The 19,685-nt window shown below is 39.5% G+C and overlaps 1 protein-coding gene across 5 annotated transcripts in view; it reads right to left on the bottom strand.

Annotated features, from left to right (window-relative positions):
- The window catches only part of APBA1 (amyloid beta precursor protein binding family A member 1), an 80,596-nt gene that overhangs the window by 28,484 nt on the left and 32,427 nt on the right, over nt 1–19,685 (bottom strand). For all 5 annotated transcript variants that reach the window (XM_018086063.2, XM_018086064.2, XM_029965386.1 and 2 more), the window contains 2 exons: nt 10,825–12,029; nt 186–287 (listed from right to left, as the gene is read on the bottom strand). In XM_018086063.2, coding sequence (XP_017941552.1) covers nt 186–287; nt 10,825–11,976 — 1,254 coding nt within the window. In that variant the 5' untranslated portion in view covers nt 11,977–12,029. The remainder of the gene's footprint in view (nt 1–185; nt 288–10,824; nt 12,030–19,685) is intronic.

Here is a 19,685-nt window from a genome sequence, read left to right as displayed (position 1 = left end):
AGCCAGGCAAGCATAAGGGAAAGGAGCATAAGGGAAAAGCATAAAGGAAATCAGCTTTTCAAGTTTATTACAATTTTGAAAGAAGAAAAGGGATTGTGCAGGTGCAAGGGGGCAAGGAAAATTAAAGCATGCATAAGCATAAGCAGCATGAACAAGACTGTGGCTTTTAAAAGATTTCACTCTACCTCTTTATTAGTGGAGGCCTCTGCTGTACTGCAGACATCCTGGTGATGTTGCCTACTTGATGATTCAGCACCCCGAGGTGAAGAGGAATCTGGAGACGGAGACTAGACATGGCAGGAAAATGAAATAATATTATGAGTGTCCAGTGTAGAAATTCTTCTTTCATATTTTCCTCTAACTTGACAATCTCTAATCAAAGTAGAGATGAGGGGAAAAAAAGACAAAACAAGACAAACACTTAAAATGCTGTAATCCTTGCTTTTTATGACAATGATCACATTTCAATATCTCAGTGAACTTATTTTGAACAGTTAAAAGACACTTGTGTTTATTTGTCAGAAATGTATGAAATCAAGCAGTTGTGAAAATCGAAAGCTGTACTTGGTGGTAGGCAACACTCAGTCAAAAAGGGAGTCAAGTATTTTTGCCAGGTGAATGGAGGACAATCTGGTATTGGGATAACTATGTACTCTTACATTCAACTAAGCTGCAGTTACAGGACTTTCAGCTGCAGGAGAACATGACTGTGGCCTGCAGATAAATGACTGAGCTTACTGAAGGCTGCAGACAATGCAGACCGATATCCTGAGCTCTGACACTCCAAGAAAGAAAAAAGGTGAAGTCACTTAGCAGTAAGCTCTGGTGGGAGACAAGTGAATTGACCCTACCAGAACACAGGGATTCAGCTAAAGATTACTTAGTTGGCAAACTCGGGAAAGTGAAGAAAAGACTGCACACGTGCTCTCAGGTATAATCACCTGAGGTGCTAAACTAATTTAAACTGAGCAGAGGGGGGCTGCAGTGGTTGTCCATAAATGTTATTCCATCATCTTACAAAACAACTTTTATAAACTGTGCAGAGTAATACTGATGTATTCAAGGACTTGTGCACATATTCAATGATTATTCAATACCATTGTAATCAAGGATTGTGACTCCTTATTCTAGATACACTGCAAACTTGGAAGATATTCCCTAGTTCATGCTATGATCTCAGTAATATACATGCTCTTTAGATCAAATTTCCTCATTTTTCTCTTTTCACCAAAAACAATTCAGTGAAGCACCTGACTATGTGATCTGCCAGCAAGTATCTTGATAAAGGGAAAGAATGCTTTGGGAAAGGATATTCTAATCATAGACAATTCCTAATGAATGCTGGTGACACTAAAAAGCTGTAGCAAGGTATCTATAGTACCTAGCAGGGGGCCCTGGTATGGGGGTATATGACACAGGAACACAGAGTATGGAATCAGTGAAGGTGACCAAAATGAAAGAGTACAAAGCTTTAACCCAGCAAGCATTTTTTAGAGGTAGATTTTAAGGACATACCTGCAAAACATGTCTGTGCAAGCCAAAATGTGAATCTTCAAAGGAAATTTAGCATTTAGCTATGCAAGCTGGATGTTTAGCCCAACAGCCCTGGCATTCTACACTCTCCTTTGACACAAGGAGACCATGGCCCTAGCTTTGCTAACTCAGCAGTTCATCACAGATGGCAAAACAGTCAGCTGCTATTCTTCTCTTTTCATAAGCAATTACATGGCATGGCTTTTCTCTAAGCCAATGAGTCATACCAGAAAAGGGCTACATTTCCAGTGTTCTGAGCTGGCAGCAGCTCCAATCTAGGAGTGCCCTTGTGCTCTGCATCCACTCCAGCTGCAACATTGCATTCTATAAAACAGTGTACAAAATTAAAAAAAAACCACCAAAACCAAACAACCAAAAGCCCAAACCACTAAGTTTCCCTTAGATATGGAACAAAACAAGAAAACTACACTCCCTTCTCCTCTTTCTCTTTACACTCATTGCTCTAAAACATCCATCTCAGATAATAACTAGGTATTAAAATCATAGTTAACTAACAAAGGCTTCCAAAGAGTTAGGATGCAATTCCTTACACATATGTCTCCTAGGTAGAAGAGCAGTCCCTGTATCTCCCTGTATTTTGAATTACAACTGTAAGGCAAAAGGAGATGCAGCTGTGAAACCGTCCCTGACCAGATACAGCTGTGAAATGGTCCCTAGAATTCTGGGATTTGCTTGTGCCATCAGACTGAAGAACTGCTCACTGTACCTTGAGCATTCAAGCAGGGTCTTGAATGAAATACAGGCTCATTTGGCTTGCTATGCAATTACCAGAGTTAACAGTGCAACAATGGCAGAAATAGCAATTCTATTTACATAGGGAAGTGTCTTCATAACACTCACATTCTTAATAGTTATGCAGTATTTTTGTGTTAGGATTAAATATAAAAGGCTCACAATACTATCAATTCAATAATGACATCCTAATATTGTAGGATTGAGCTTTAAACAGTAGAAAAAGAAACCAAGTTAAACACCAAATGTTTCCACACACAAAAAATATCTTTAGAAGGCCTGAAAGCTCTGATATTTACACACTGAAGGAAAACAATTAATTATTTAAACCAGACATTTGGCATTAAGAAACTTTGCACCATTCAAAATGTACTAACAGTTACTTCAGTAGCACTACAAATACTTTTACTCTGCTATTTTCATTTACAAAGTATCAGAACTAAGCAACCATCAAAATTATCACAGGCTTTCTGTAGGCTCTGTTTCAATGTCTGCTCAAATACTGCTGGGGGGAAAAAGAAGAAAACCAAAACCAACCAACCAAAAAAAAAAAAAAAAAAAACTCAAAAAACCCAAAAAAAAAACCAAAATCAAAACCAACCAACCAACCAACCAGTACTCCCCAAACTACAAAACCGAAATATCAAACATCCTACAAAGTTTGCTACATGACATGACATGAGAGCTATCATGTCCAAAAACATTTGTAGAAAAAAGTTAAGACTTGGAAGAACAAACACTCATCTTCAACATCAAAATGCATTTTTTAAAGGTACCATATATAACGTACAAAGAAAGAATGCAGTCACAGCAATAACAAGTAATATTTTGATAGATCATAGTGGATAGACAACTTGCATAGCTGCTCTAGATAAAGTATAAAATAAAAACTTAGTGACTGCTCTGTTGTCATTAACAAAACAAGTTTTGGAAGCCTAACAGAAATGTCAGAACAAACACAGTAAGCTCACGTGAAGCATGCTGTTATTGGGTACAGAAGTCCATCAATGGAATTAGAATTTTTTTTTCTTAAGTGCATCAATAAAAAAGTGCTAGTTACCCCATTCTTCCTCTCCAGTATCTACTTACATTTTTCTTACGATATTCAATCTGGTACATCCAAAAATTCTCCATCTCAATTTTGGTGTTGTTTGACTCTAACTAATGTGCAAGCCACTCCACCTGAGAAACCTTCCTCGCTACTGTGCAGAGAGATTTAGTAACAGAACTTGTAAAAGGAGAGGATTGTGTTACATCTAGCTTATCCAGGTCAATTCAGCTGTTTACTACATAGCTCACGAACACATATGTAACTGACACTGAAGCATCTCTAAATACAAGCACTTGCTCTTGCTTTATAAAAGCAGTGATGTTTTACATGCTTTTAGCAGCAGATCACCTGAAAAAAGTATAACTTTTGGGTCACATAATCACACACAAGGCTGGGACAGAGGGGATGAAATCATAGAATCATAGAGTCATAGAATGTTTTCTCTTGGAAGGGACCTTAAGATCATCTAGGTTCTACTGCCCCTAGATCAGCTTGCTCAAAGTCCTGTCCAACGCTTGAACACTTCCAGGGATGCAGCATCCACAGCTGCTCTGGGCAAACTGTGTCAGTGCCTCATCACTCTCACAGTAAATAACTTTTTCCTTATATTTAATCTAAATCTACTTTCTGACAATTTGAAGCCATTCCCCTTGTCTATCACTGCATGCCCTTGTAAAACATCCCTCTCCTAGCCCTCAGTACTCTTTAGGTACTGAGAAGCTGCAGTAAGGTCTCCCCAGAGTCTTCTCCACTCCAACTCTCTCAGGCTGTGTTCATGGAAGTGCTCCAGCCCTCTGATCATCTCCATGGCCTCCCTCTAAACTCACTCCAGCAGGTCCACATCCTCCTTATGTCACGGTTCCCAGAACTGGAATCAGTAGTCCAGGTGGGCTCTCACAAGAGCGGAATAGAGAGGCAAAATCACTTCCCTCGACCTGCTGGCCACACTGCTTTTGATGCAGCCCAGGATATCATTGGCTTTCTGGGCTTCAAACGCAGTTTATGTTCAATCTTTCACCCCCCAGTATCCTCAAGTCCTTTTCTGCAGGGCAGCCCTCAATGAGTTTTTTCTCCCAGTTTGTATTTGTGTTTGGGATTGCCCCAACCCAGGTGTAGGACCTTGAATCTGGCTTTATTGAACTTCATGAGATTCTCACAGATCCCCTTCTCAGGCCTGTCCAGGTCCCTCTGGATGGCATCCCTTCCCTTTCTTCAGCAAAATTCACTGAAGGTACAAAACCAGAGATTTTCATCTAAGCAGTGACTCTGTACCTCTGTCAAAGTCTTTGAAGAAAAATTCCTACCTGTTACTGTTATATTACTGTCTCAAATACAAAATAAAAATACAGCTAGGACACATAGAAGTTTAGATCTGACACAGAAAAGTTCAAGGGAGCAAACTATAAACATAACCAACAATAAATGTAACTGAGCCTGTTAGGGCAAGATAGCCCTTTATTTTGCCCATTTCAAAGAATCTCTTGGCCACATGAGCCAGTAGCAGTAACCATGAAGTACCCCAGTCACACTTTTTGAGCAGGTAACTTCTCTTTGAATAAAATCTTATCTGTATGGACTCTGATTGTCCATCAGGTCACACATACACGCTTTGTAGGTAAGGTCTGTCCAGCACCATGCATGCTGGATGGAAGACTTGCAGCACAGCAGGGCTCCTGGCAGCTGGTTGAGCGCTGGATGTTTCTCTTCTCTTGAGTATGGACTTCCTTAGCTGTACTTCCACTTGAACTTCCAGTAACAATGCAGTTTTATGCATCAGTTTGAAAAAAATCAGTGTAGATCTCTCCTGTGTTTTCAAAAGTGTGGTTCTAGTTTTCAACAGCACAGAAAAACCCTTGAAATTACTTTCATCTGTCAATAATTAAAAAAAACCTAAAAACCAAAAAAATATTCAAGAGGTTATGTATCCAGTGCTCAATGTAATTTAAAAGCCTGTAACTCATCTGGGAGTGTTTGTCCTCAAGCAGACTAATTGATAAAGTTAAGCTTTCTTCTGTGTAACTGATGAATAAAACTCTTTTGTATTGGTTTGGTTTTTTAATGACTTTTGGTTTCAGGCTTTTGAAACTTTTTTTCCATGTAAACTTAAATCTGTGGCCTCATGTAGATGACAGAAAGGTGACCTGTAGTCTGTGTGCTCAATCAACAGTCTCAAAAGGTCTGCTCGGAAAAAACCCCAAACAATATACTATCACTATAAGCTCATCTTTACTTCATTCTTTCCTTTCTCTTTTTCCCCCCTCTTAGTTCATCTATTACTGAAGCGTGCTTAATTATTTAGAAAACTTCTCTATGGCCTTTTTAATAATACATTGCTCCTGCTGTGGAAAAAGTGAAGCAAATTCATCTCCATGCAAACACTTCACTTCTGGAGTCATAAGAACTGAGAAAATCCAGCAATTGAGAACTCAAAGGTTGAAATAAAACATATGTAACCAAAAACAACAGAGAAGTAAAACAATGCAGCTCAGTTCTGTTCTATCTGGAAGGCTTGTCTTTAGCTCTAAATTTCTACTTCACAAATCTAAACCACCCATGTATGTGGTTTTACTTTATATTAGGGTTTATTCTTTATGTTAGGGTTTATTCTATCATCATACCACCTCCAGTGTCTGCAAAGGAACAGAGACTGTGAACACCAGTGACCAGGGCTTTGCAAAACTGAAGTCTTGGCATGCAGAACAAACCATCCCCTGCAGGTCAGCAAAACTCGGCTTTCAGATCTACAGCCCCACAGATAACAGACCTCAGAAAAAGGTCATGGTGTCTTGTTCTTAAATGCCCTCCAAACCACTGCTTCCTCCTGATTATGGCAGAAGTGAAGAAGGCAGCCTGCTTCTATTCTCTTTAAATCACAGCCCAAAAAATTCTACTTGAGTTTTTGTACCTTTCAGTGCTTTTCTTATCAGGTCTCTGTACTTCCGTAACTAAGCAAGCCGCTCTTCTCAAAGCCCTACAACATTTGAAAGTCCCTTCTTAAGACCTGCCATGCAGTTTAAATACCAGAATATTTCATTGCATTTTGAATTATCTGCTATGCAAAACTACACTCTTTTCGACTTGAAAATGTTTCATCCTCAAGTACAGATCATGCATTGCATGTCTTCTATTTAAACCTTTAAACACCACAATTTCTGTGCTTGGCTAGGTGCATTCACTGCAAGTTTCCAGTGGAGAACCTGACAGGTAAGAATGATGAGCAAGAGCTGCCTAAATGAGATATGGGCCTTCCCTTCCAATGAGGTAACTGTGTGCATCTAGAAGAACATATTTTCCTGAAGGATCTCCTGCTTTACTGCTCTTGGGCACATGCATACCACAAACTCCATGCTTGAAACTTTTCACAGCTCCAGCTACAAACTTTATTCACTGTGGTGTAAAGGCTAAGAGAATTGGGATTGTTTAGCCTGGAAAAGAGAAGGCTTCAGGGTGACCTAATTGTAGCTTTCCAGTACCTGAAGGGAACCTAAAAAAAAACCTGCAGAGGTACAAGAGTAAGTAGCGACAGGAAAAGGGGGAATTGCTTGAAACTGAAAGAGGACAGGTCTAGATCATGTATTAGGAAGAAATTATTTCCTGTGAGGGTGGTGAGACACTGAAACAGGTTGCCCAGAGAAGCTGTGAATACCCCATCCCCAGAAGTGTTCAAGGTCAGGCTGGATGTGGCTCTGAGCAACCTAGTCTAGTGGAAGGTGTCCCTGCCCATAGCAGGAGGCTTGGAACAAAATCTTTAAGGTCCCTTCCAACCCAAGCCATTCTGTGATTCCATGATTCTATGTGTGAACAAAATCTCCCCCATTTCACACTCAGAAAACACAACCTAACTGTATTTCCATGGTCTTTTCCATTACAGGTCAGTTTCCTGATGTCACACTTGCAGCTCTAACTGCCATTGTATTTGAAAAAGAGATCCTTGTTGAGGCCATATCCAAGTGATGGTCTGCTTTGGTTTAAAAAGTTTCTGATAAACAGATTTGAGAAAGATATGTCAGTTGTACACATCTCATATGTGTGGCAAACATTAAAAAACCCTCTTACTGCCTTTATTCAAAAGACACTGAGGATTTTTCAGCTTTTATCAAATACACAACTCCCTTCCCACAAGCTAGATGTCCAGACCATCTCTTATTCAAGAGAAAGCACATGTCACTAAATCAGGGTGCACAAGGCACGTGGCAGCTGATACTCTAGATTGTTAAATATTAAACAGGTAGCTCTGTACACTATTTATTTATTCACAGAAGCCAGCTACCTGCATCACAAGACTACCAGAGTTTATTACAACAGAATAATCCATGGGCTGTGAGAAATTTTCTTCTTCATGTATCTACCAAGCATTTCTTTTGAGGAGAAATACATAGGAATGACTCATATTCCTGGTAGGTTACCTGTGAATAAACCTGAAATCAGGACATCTTAAGTGCAAATGGATAGAGTGATCTGTATCTTTCTTACCATCACAGCCATTGCATGTCTTTCCTAACAGTCCCAAACTATACCCAGCTGCAGGTTAGCAGAATATTTCTGGGTTGTTAGCTTCTCAAAATAGTCTCTGGACAGTTCCAATTGGTATTTTACCAAGCATTCTGCTGTGAATGTATCACTCAAATGCTCAGCACTGGGAAGTAAAAGCCACTTTCTTGCAAAAAAAGGCAAAAGTAGTTGTATCTAATGAGTCTCAACTGAACGTTTCTGACTCCCTGGCTTCATTGGTCTCCAGTGGAGAGCTCCTAGCTAAATAAAAAGTGACTGCTACTTGGACCTAAAGAGGTCTTATCAGTTTCAATATCATACAATTAAGAACACAAAAGTATTACAAATATTTTCAAGTAAGTTCTATCTCTAAAAGGAAAATTGTTTTGCTAAAAAATATAAGGACAATTTTCAAAGTAGACCTGCAAAATAACTGAAGGTAATAAAAGCATCCAATTTGCATTATTTATCTGCAGCTCCTTGATATTTCTGAGGTAAGAAAATAGTGTCTGCCTAAAGATAAAAACAGTCTTACTTCAAGGTCAGTGTTACAGATCAGAAAGAAAAACATCTTTGGTCTGGTTGGCATAAACTAATTGGCCTCAGGTCCTGTCCTCTTTTTTCTCAAGAGAGACAAAAATAAAATTTATGATTATATGAATGGGCTTCACTATATTTTTATTACAATTGACCACTCATGGTCACTTAGTCAAGACAGTCTTTTTTTGCCCAATGTACAGCTACGTAATTCCACAAATGCTTTGTTAAAGAAAGTAGACTGTTCCTGAGTTGCCAACTGAATTAAAGAATCCAGTAAAGCAAATACATACCTCATCTTCAGCGAAAAACAAAATTCCTACACTGACCCAAGTTCCTTCTACGTCTTTCCCTCAATCTGCTGTAGATCTTCTAAACTGTTTGCCTAATTCACTTCCTCGCTCCAAGAACACAGATTGTCTGTACATCTACAACCATCACTTATCTTCTCAGTGAGCTATACTGTCATTAGAGATCACTGTTTTGATTGCAGCCAGTCCTGAAAATCTAAGTGAGGTTCTTATCTGACGTGCTGTGGAAAATATCAAACAAGAAATTAACTTTTGGTGCAAAATGGGAACCTCTGTGTACTTCAATATCTAATCTGTGCAGAGACCAGCAGAAACACCTGTTTTGTCGCTGTATCAGCACACCAGGCTGAGTCACATCAGCATATCTTAGAACAGTTAACTTCTGCAAAATGCAGATAGATTTTGTAGAGCAGCTGAAGCACCTTCAGGAAGGCCTTGATGCTCTCAGGATCCTCAGCCTAATGTCACAGAGACCATCACTGTACTTGGTGTTACAATCGATCAGGAAGCAATAGGAAGTTCTTCGATCCTCCAAGCAAAGACAACACTTACAAATATAGACAATATGGTAAACAAAATGTATAGCAAAGTAATGTGATTGATTTGAAAAAGGGGAGAAAAAGAATTACAGCTTTTGGAATTTTTTTAATAAGTCAAAAATAATTGTGTCCCATAAAGAATAATCTGAGATTTCTTTAGCCCTCATATGACTGCTAATCAACTCTGTAAAAGACATAATTTTTAAAATATTAGTAGAAAAAACTTTTGCAATATAGGTTTGGTTTCGTAGGTTTTGTTTGTTTGTTTGTTTGTTTTCTTGTTTTTGGGTTTTTTTGTGTGTGTGTGTGGTTTGTTTTTTTTTTAATGTTCAATAAAACTAGTAAGAATCAGGAAAACAATTCAAACCTACTTATCACTGTGTTTCCAAAAAAATTTAAATCTAGATGCTATGTCTCAATCAGCTTGCATGTTTTTTCAGCAACTCAAACACCATGCTCCAAAAATCTCTTCCCATTTGTAGAATACTAGTCTTCATAATTTTGAAGGCAGATAAAGAAACCAGAAGCCTGTCATAGAAATACTGGGTATGTGATATTTTTTCACCATCTGAATTCCCTTTGCAATGGCTGAGGTGTTTTAAATAGTTCTGATGCATTCTTAAAGTTACAATAATTCAGTTTAAAACACCAAACAACACATTAAAAGTTCTATTTTTGGTGTTCTTCTCAAAAAAAAAACAAGGTCAAAAAAACATTCCACAGCAGTAAAGAGGATAGAGCAAATGTTTGCAGTGCATTTACCCTTTCAGTAATAGCCTAGGAATACATAATAGACTATTTTCAGTCAGTAAATGTAGCCCACCAGCTCTTTTCATATTAGGCATAAATTTAATGCAGTTAGCAGTTGGTTTTGAGTTTATTTTATTAAAAATGCAGAAAATTCATAAAACTTGGAGTACATATTTTCTTACAGACAGCTGGAACCACAATTTGGGAAACAATTCTGATCCAAGTTAATCCTCATGCCAAAAGTAAGGATTTCAGAAGTGCTGATGCTATAAATCCAAATGATGGCCTTTGATGCTCAGGTTGCTGGAGAGTGAATACATTTTACAGTGATAATGTAATATATTGAGGTTCATAACCTATTTCTAGAGCCTGCAAGTGGACATGCAACTTTTCTGGAATATAACTCTGAGCTACAATACCACCATACAGAATATTAATAGATTTCTGACAGAATTGTTGGGATTATGTGACAGAAGATGAAACTTAAAAACCTAGAATTAATAAAAACACACAAGGATAGATAATAGAAAAGGAAGTGTTTGGTAGCTATTCTAAAATACCCCATGGTAGCAAAAAATGTAACAGCACTTGTTTCAGAAAATACAAGTAAAGAGCTCTGTGTAACAAATCCAGTATACCTGGGGTCAGCAGTGTTTAATAAAGAAAGATTTGGCTACCAGATAATGCATGTGGTTATTTCTCTCGTGCTCTCTAGAGTACAAATTTAAAACAAAGCACCACATACTTTCTCAAGAATGAGACACAGAACAACACATGTGCCCTTCTTCACTGTCGTGCATGTCACAATTAAAGGAACGAGGCATACACAATCTGAGAGCCAAAAGCTTTGTATACTCACATCTCCATCTAGTGGTCTCTGGTCGTCAGAATCCCTGGATGGACTGATGTCCTGCCGCATCACCCAGATAGGCTCCTTAGGTTCATCAGGGGTATAAGGAGAACGGATGGTCCTTGTCTTCACTTCCTCAATAGCCTCTTTAATATCCTTGATGGCCAGTGAAATTGCATCTCTCTTTTCCTTGCTGTACCTCTGTACAGATTCTCCTGAGCTGGATGTAACTCGAGAACCAGATGTGAGCTGGCCATTACTTTCATGCCCACCACTGACAAGAGCCTGACCATGCTCCAAACTCTGCTCTGACTCTGGCATGTCTTCAGCTGCCTTGTCTAAGCTCTGGGAGCTCATGCTCTGCTTCACCTCTGCTACAATCTGATCAATGTCCTCCTCCTGTTCATAGCTATCCATTCTTGGGTAGGGTGCAAATTCTGCTTCCTTTTCAGGGCTGTCAGACTCTCCATCCGATCGCTCATCGTAGTGGTGAAGGCGGGCACCAAGTGCCTCCTTACGGTAATTGTCGGCTTCCTCCCTTTCCCGCTCATACTGTTGGATCCCCTCCCTAACATCAAGGTCTGGTGTATCTCCTATTTCCTCATATACATGCTCCTGCAGTCCATAGTCAGCGTAAGCCTCAGCATACTGCTCATCCTCTCCTCGGTGGAAGAGACGATGTGTGTAGACATAACCTGAGTAGGCCGCATTCATGGCTTCCTCGTGCTCAATGGAATGGAAGTGTAAGTGATTGGGCAATGTTCGGTTATGAATGGCCTCGCCATGCTCAGCCTCAGCGTTCTCCGTGTACTCCTCAGACTCCGGCCTGTACTGCACCGCATACGCGCTCTCATCCTCATTCTCCTGCACCCTCTCTGTGTCGTAACTGTCCTCCACCGTGGCTATCACATCCCCTTCTGCAGTATCCGTGTGATTGTGGAAACCACTCTCCGTGCTGGCTGACCGAGCTAACATCCCTTCCTCCTCCTGCCCAGACAGGCCCGCTTGGATGCTGTTTGTATGCCTTGGGTAGCGAGTCACATACCTCTGCTCCTCTTCCACTTCTGAGTGCTCCAAATCAGCCTCCACTGACTCATTCACTGCTCCATTCGCTGGCTCTTCACTGATCTCCCCCTCAGGTGGTCCAACCAAATGGTTCATGGCAAGTTCTGTAGGGTAGGTCACTTATTCTACTGACATTTTGTCTATCACAGCTGGAAAGAAACAAACAAAAAAATACCTCTGACATTACTCTTAAAAAAACCCTGGAATCAATAAGCAGAAGCAACAAAGGCACCCTTCCTTCCCCATAAGACAAACATTTGACTTGGTCAGCTCTCCAGTAAGACAACAGCCAGCACAACAGTATTATCTCCCATGCAAATACCTCCAACAGCAGCAACCAGAAACAATACTGCTAGGGACTGAACTTCTCACTTCTGTGGACAAATTCCTGGTGCAAGAATCATTTCCGAGCAACTCTTGGCAGTGGCATTTCAATGATGCTGGCAGGTGTATATGAGAAAAGCTAACTTTTGCCAGAAGCTCCACCATGGCAGAGATACAACAGAAGTATTTCACCTTTGCTCCAGCACTCTCCCTGTAGCTCACTAACTCAGAGCAACGGAAAGAGGTTGTAATGTAAAACAACAGATTTAGTCCTGTCACAGGAGCCTGCAATTGCTCAGATACAGGACAGCTATGCATTCGACAATTCTTCAGTGTCTTGGCATCTTAGCTAAGATACCTGAGCTAATCACCCTCTGCACTTTTGAAAAATCAATAGAAATGAAAGTGCGCTCTCAGGTTATCTGAAGCACCTGTTTCTTCTCGCGAGAGAAGCACGTGACAACTATACATAATCAGTTAAAATGGCTTTTTTCCTAAAACATGGAGAACACTTTACTAATATTCATAACCATGACACATTGAGACTAGTGAGGCATCTTAGCTTTGCTGACTTCAAGTAAAAAAGATTTCAAGCTTCTACAAGTTTCACAGGGCAAGCAGGCCGATCTAGCTCTTAAAGTTTCATTTTTATGTAACGTCTTCAGCTATTTTGAACCTTACCTTATGCTTTTAAAATGCAGTGTCATGAAAAGGACACACTATATGCTTTTAAGTTCGTGAACCAAACCACATATCCGTAAGTAAAATACAGCTCTAGCCTGTGACTTATTGCTAAGTACTAAAGAAAAGGTACCTATTGGAAGACTTCTGACCTGAAGGATCCATAAAAGCATATGTCAATTACCAACTAAAAAAATTAATGTGAATGTGAAATAGAACTTGAATCAAATCTAGTAAACAGAGACAGGGAGGCTCAGGTGGCACTTTGCTGACTAAATGAGATCTGTGCAGAAGAGCTAGTGGGAATAACTTCCTGTGATGAGAAAGCAAAAGTAATTTCAGTTGCCCTCTATTAGAAAAGTTGAGAGGTATGCAAGGCTAGATGTGAGCCACTTGAACTACACTTCCATGGGAAATCCAAAGGGTACAACTTCCAGCTCAGTGAACACTTGTTGTCTTTGTTACACCCCTAATGTTTTAGCCTTATAAACTTAGGAGTTCTAAAAAAACCCCCAAAGAACCAAAATCAAAAGAAAGAAACAAACAAACCAAAAGCAAATCCAAACCAAACCAAACCAAACCACAACAACAAACCACAAAAACTACAAAACAAACACACAAAACCCCCCAAACAAACAAACCACAACAAACCTAAAATGCATCTTGGTCCTGATTCCAGACTTTTTCATTTTCAGAAACTGCTCATACACAGCTTTCACAAACCTAGTGTGCTGTGTTTAACCTCTAAGACTTGTCTTTCCCATTCTCATCATAATGAAGAAAATATAGTATATAAAAAATGCACTTGTAAAATAATAGCTAATCAATCCCATTAGCTAAGCAGATAAGGATGTTCTACACAACCTAACTGTTTTTCAAAATAACTAAAAAAACCCTCAGTTTGCTTTTTCCAGCTAAGGAAGATGTGTTAGTAAAAAGGTTTCCATGACAAGATAAGGTCTTGTCCAAGTAAGACTTTCAAGAAGTTAGAAAGAATGGACATCTTAGAAGTGTGTATGCAGGTGTGCACCAGAACTAACAAACCACTCTCCTCCCTGCAGCATATGATATGTTATTTAAGTAAGCAAGAACACTAATACTGGAGAGATTTACATTTTTAGCACACAAAAAAAAGAGTGAAGATGCCAAGGCATAACAGCCCTTTGAAAAGTCCTTCCCAAGGAAGATTACTATTGAGGAATACATTTGGTGTAGGCAGCTCTGTTTTCAGCTTGCAGCATGAGATATAGGTGGAGCTCTGGGTGGCAGGAGCCACAGGCAAGAGCCATGAATTGCTGAGCCTTTGCATAGACAAGAGCACCAGTAGCACCAGCCAGGTGGATGGACACCAGGAGACACAGCAGGAACTAAAGACTCAGGAACAAGAGTGAGACTTCCATGCACTTGGACTGTCAGGGGATAAAAGCCCAGGGGGTTCTTTGTTAGGGGTCCCTCCTTGGAGGCCCCAGGTCCAACTGTTTGTGTGTTGCTGCACCATGAATAAGTGGCTCTGTGGAATGAGACATCTGCTGTGGGAAACCTGGGGTCGAACCAGTAAGGAAATCTGGTCTAATTAAGTAAGAATGGGTGGGGAGTCAAGGGGGGACCTGTCAGGTCACTGGAGCCGCCCACTGCAAAGGGGCTTTGGTGCCAGCAGTGAAAGTCTCTGGTGGTGGGAGTGTGACAGCCAGAGAGCCTCATGAATGGTCAGACTGGGAAGTTTTATTAACATTGCCTGCTTTTAACCAAGTCAGTTATAAAATTTCCACTCTTTTGCATGTAGACAGAATTAGGCTAAAGTAGAGGACTGTTTAAAAAATCTGCCTTAAATTTGTTGCATTCAAAATAGCACTAACTCATATCTAAGTGTCATTGGTCACCCACAGAAAAAGGGTAGTGCTAGTTGAAAGGAATGAAGTTACACATAAACACAAGATTACGATCAATTTTTTGAAATCTTATCACATGTATCCTGACACATCTTTAGCTGAGTTATGTTTTTAGAAAAGAAGGCAAAAAATCAACCACATGAAGATATCTCAAGTCAAATAAGTCAAATTACTCAAGTATCAAATGCCACAATGCTTAAGACAATAAAAGTTCTGATAATAGCTCAAAACATGTCATCCCACTTTAGAATTCTTACTACAAGATTGCAACATCATGCATTCTATGGACAGGCAGCATCATTGACATGTCTAGCTGTGAGAAACAAATTACAAACCATACAAAAATATTGCTAAGTACCATCTAAGAGACCCAGCATTTTCCTTTTGCAAAGTGCAAGTCCAAATTCCCACTTGTAAAATTGTCCTTGGTCGAAGAATTCTCTCAGTTTAATTTCAAATATTGATATCCTAAAATTTTCAAAGTTGTGTCTTTTGAAGGGAGGAGGAGAAAACACTACGCTTTACTTAAAACTTTTTACTGAAAAAGGTTCCTTCTGTTTGCCTTTCCTCCTATAAATAAAATTAAACTAAACTTCTTAATTTTGCAAACAATAAAATATTATTTTTAAATCTAAAAAAATTTAATCATTAGAAAATAAGTTTACTTAGAAAATTGTAGATCTGAATAAATGTCCTTAAGTCACCTACGCCCCTGTAACCTTCAATGAAAAGTAAGCTTCTAAATCAAGAACATTTATTTTACTGTTTAACAATCAGTCTTTAGGACAGTAATTTAAAGAACACTTATTAAGACTGAGGGTTAGAAGTACTAAATCTCTTTTCATACATGGTAGCTGGAAGACTACTAAAATCCACACCTTTTATTCTCAGCAGCATTTCCCTCAAGCAAATACAAGGTCTGCCTGATTTTTCTCACCAGACCTTCAAAAAGCACTTTATTTCCTGCAAGCAAAAAAAATCAATAACCCACATAAAATGCCCCAGACAGAAGAGAATATAAGCAAGAGAGGTCATCCAACCTTGGAAATATAGACACAACACCTATCTGAACAATATTATAGTCTCATATTAATTACCCAGAACAGCAGCTGTGCTCCAGTAATCAAACATATATGAGAAAGTGCTCTGTAAGCACTCTTTCACACAGGACTTGATGGATGACTCTGTCTTCACAATAGAGAAATCAGAGTTTGATTACTACTACAACTAACTCTTTATTGAAGGTTAAATGACCTTCCTGCCTGTAAAGAAAAAAAAATAAATATATCCATATATTTCTCATGCAACATGAAGAAAAAGTTGGAAGTTTCAGAATTTTTCTCTACTACTTCATATTAAAAAAGAAGCATTTAAAGCACCACCAAAGGGCAGACCAACATCTTAGAGCAAGAACACAACATGCATGCCCAGTGCTACTCAGGAAAAGATACACAGTAAGAAAAGGTGAAAGTGTGAGTGATCAGATTCCAATTTGATTTGTTACTTCTTACCCAAGTCCAGATGCATAATTGTTTGGTTTCCAGTATATACAGGTAGAAATAAAATTATTATTATTACTACTATTACTATTATCATTCCAAATAGGACTTTAAGGTTTATTTTATAAGAGCATCATGCATCATATTTCCACAGTTCAATTCTGACTTGAATAAAAGCTCATACTCTTGATATGTCTGTATATTATAGTTACTGTCTCAAAACAAAGCTGTGTGCCACATGGAACTAAGACTATAGACACACACACTTTTTTTCTGTCATATACAGGATAACAAGATAACTCAAGTTAGGAAGGCACCACAGGACGTATCCAGTCCAAACCCTGGCCAAAACACAGCCAGCTTTGAGCTCAGAACAGATTGCTCAGGGCTTTATCCAGTTGGGGCTTGATAACCTCCAAGGCTGGTTATGGCACAGCCTGTATAGGCCCCGACTCCAGTGCTGGACTGTCCTTGTGAGGAAAACATTTCTTCCTTACAGTTAGTTTCAATTTCCCCTGTTTCAGCACGTCCCAGTTGTCTCCAACACTCCCTCCCACCACAGAATACTGTGAAGAGCCCGCTGCATCCCCTCCATCCCCTGAGCTGTTGTTGGGTGACCCCGAAGCCATCCCTGCTCCCAGCTGAACCAGCCCTGGTCCTGTAGCCTCTCCTTGCAGGGCAAGGGCTCCAGACCCACTGTCTCAGTGGCTTCCCATCATCTCCCTGCAGTGTCATTCCTCTATCAGGGACCCAAGGCAGAGACAGTACCCAGGTGGGGTCTGGCAGGTGCTGAGCAGAGGGGATGATCCTCATGCTGCCCTGCTCTCAGGATCGTGTCTGTCTCAAACTGCCCCAGGTGCTGCTGACCCTTATTTTGCTGTGTGGGCCATGTCCCAGAACTGCTACTTGGCTCCACCAGCCCCAGTCTCTATCCTTGAGAGGGGTATTTACTACTTTTTTTATTTTCATTAATTATTTCACTTATAAGAAGCATAACTGTTTCCTCTTATTTTGCAGAACCTTCACAAGAGAAAATTTAGTATGGCAGTTGAGTGTCTGAACAAAGAGTTTTGTCTTCCCTAAAAAACTTCAGCCATATTTACCCATGTCTTCCACGAAAAAATAGCTATTCTTTGAACATATTTACCCATAACTCCAAATCACACTAGAAGCACAGAGACCTCTATCTGGATTTTCAAAGGCATCTCACCTCAAGTGCAAGTTTTCTTGGCACGCTCTCTGAAGAATTTCACAAAAAAACCTCTGTTTTTCCAGACTTCAGCAATGCACCAGTGTTTCACTTCTACAGATCTTAACAAGACATATGAACACAAGCTACCTCTCAAAAAATCCAACACATATGTCTTTGAGACACATCTTCAATCTTTTTTTTTCTTCTTTAAAAAGCCTCTATGGTATGAAATTGCTGAGAATTTAACAGCATATGCAGTGCCCACTTAGAGTTCTCCATTTCTCCTGTGTTAGATACCTCTCAAAACACATTTCACTTTTCTTCCCTTCCAAATCACATCTTTTCAGCAAATATGCAGCTTTCAGGAAAACCAAGTTAAACAAGAGACAATGAAGTCCAGCTAGTTAAGTCTGTTAGTTTCATCAGCTTCTTAAGGTTGAGACAAGTGAGTCACAGAATACTGTTTCAACTCAATGAAATGGCACAGAGATAGTGCAGAAAGCCCCACAACTTCCTAGATTCTGTCACACAATCAGTAAACATATTCTGAGGCACTCCTTATTACCTGAGAGCTTCAAGCTAAGGATAATCCCTCATGAAAAGCAATTATGGTTCAGACAACACAGAATGAAAAGACCGTATTCTCCTTTATTTCCTTTTATTTCACAAGTTTCAAATTAGCTATACCTGAGTCAAGCTGAAAAACTGGGACAGATGGTATACAGAACTTGCTTGCCTTTCATAGTGTAACATATATTTAAAAATGTACCACTGGCTGGCAACTGTAACACCCAGCTACTGAAAACACCAGAATATACAATTCCCCCAACCCTCCACCCTGTTTTTATACTAGAAAAAAAGGAAACCCTCAAAACAGACAACTCTTATTTCAATTTTTATTTTTATTAGACTTACGCTTTACTACACGGTTTTTGACAAATGACTTTTCCAAGCCTTCCTAGAAGAAAGTCATTGTTAAAGACAACAAGGAAGATGTGGAGGTATTATTCAGAGTGGGGAAGAATGAGCCAGACTGAGAGATGAGGTAACTAAAATTCCCAAATACTTGATCACGGTAAGCATATCAGCTCTTCTCCATCCACTTCCCACCATTCAAAACAACCAAATTAACACTTTCTAACTACCATAAAATAAGCTCCTTTTCAAGGACCTGATGTATGCCTGGACTACATGACTGAGAAGAAGGTTTTAAGTATTGGCTAGTTTGTATCTTATTTCAGAGTGACAGCAAGATATCAGGGCCTGTATCTGCTTCCATTCACAGAATTTAGTAAGAGGATGTAAGGGTGGCAGGTTAGCAAAAAACTCATGAAGGAACAGTGAAATCCCACAAGCAAAGATATTTGATTTAAAGTCATATTTGTAGTCACAAGAAAAGTTATGGGGGAAAAAAAAAGAAAAAAAGAAGAAAACCTTAATGGTTTCAACCTGCAACATTCCTGGTTAAATGCTACTTCAGTAGATTCAATCTTGCAGGCACATAACAGGGGGGAAAAAACTTCACAAAAAACAAGAACTATGGCACAAAATAACAGATGCGAAGGAGGAGTAGGTAGGAATGCATAGATGTATTTTACAGTAGATTAAAATTAACTTTTTTTCTCCTCCTTACATGGACAGATTTCTATTCTATTTTCTGTTACCATTTTAGCCTACAAAATAAGTCCAATCTCATCTCCAACCATCAACTTCTACTAACACTCGCAGATCATTTTACTACTTCTATTTCAAGGACAAGTTGCAGATTTAGTCCACATTAAAAACAAAACAAAACAAAACAAAAAATCTAAGCTGCATGGTCCAGTTTATGAGTTTCCAAAGGCTTGAAGGAAAACTAATCTGTCACTTGCATTTTCTCACAAACTGGCAGCTGTGTTACAGTGTCCTACTGTAAACACAGCCCCACAGTCCTCCTCAAAACCACATGGAAGGATGTGACACATTTACTTCCAAGCACAGTTCTGAGTGATTAGGTAAAAAATTCTCAAGGACATCTTCCACCGTTATGACCTTTCTGAAATGTTGTGACCACTTGTCAGCACTACGGCACATGCAGCACTAGGCACTACACACCAGACTTTCATTTGCAGGAGGCCTGTCTGGCTAGACCAGCACCCATAAGCACTTGACTGGCCCGACCAGACATGTCTGCCTGTTTCAGGCTCCCCAACAGAATTTTTTTTCTAGCTCGAAACATTA

This window comes from Manacus vitellinus, unplaced genomic scaffold, assembly GCF_001715985.3.
Source record: "Manacus vitellinus isolate BGI_N305 unplaced genomic scaffold, ASM171598v3 scaffold_9_pilon, whole genome shotgun sequence".
In the NCBI taxonomy this organism is placed as follows: domain Eukaryota; kingdom Metazoa; phylum Chordata; class Aves; order Passeriformes; family Pipridae; genus Manacus; species Manacus vitellinus.
Note: the sequence above shows the minus strand (reverse complement) of the source record. Positions and strands in the feature narration are given on the sequence as shown.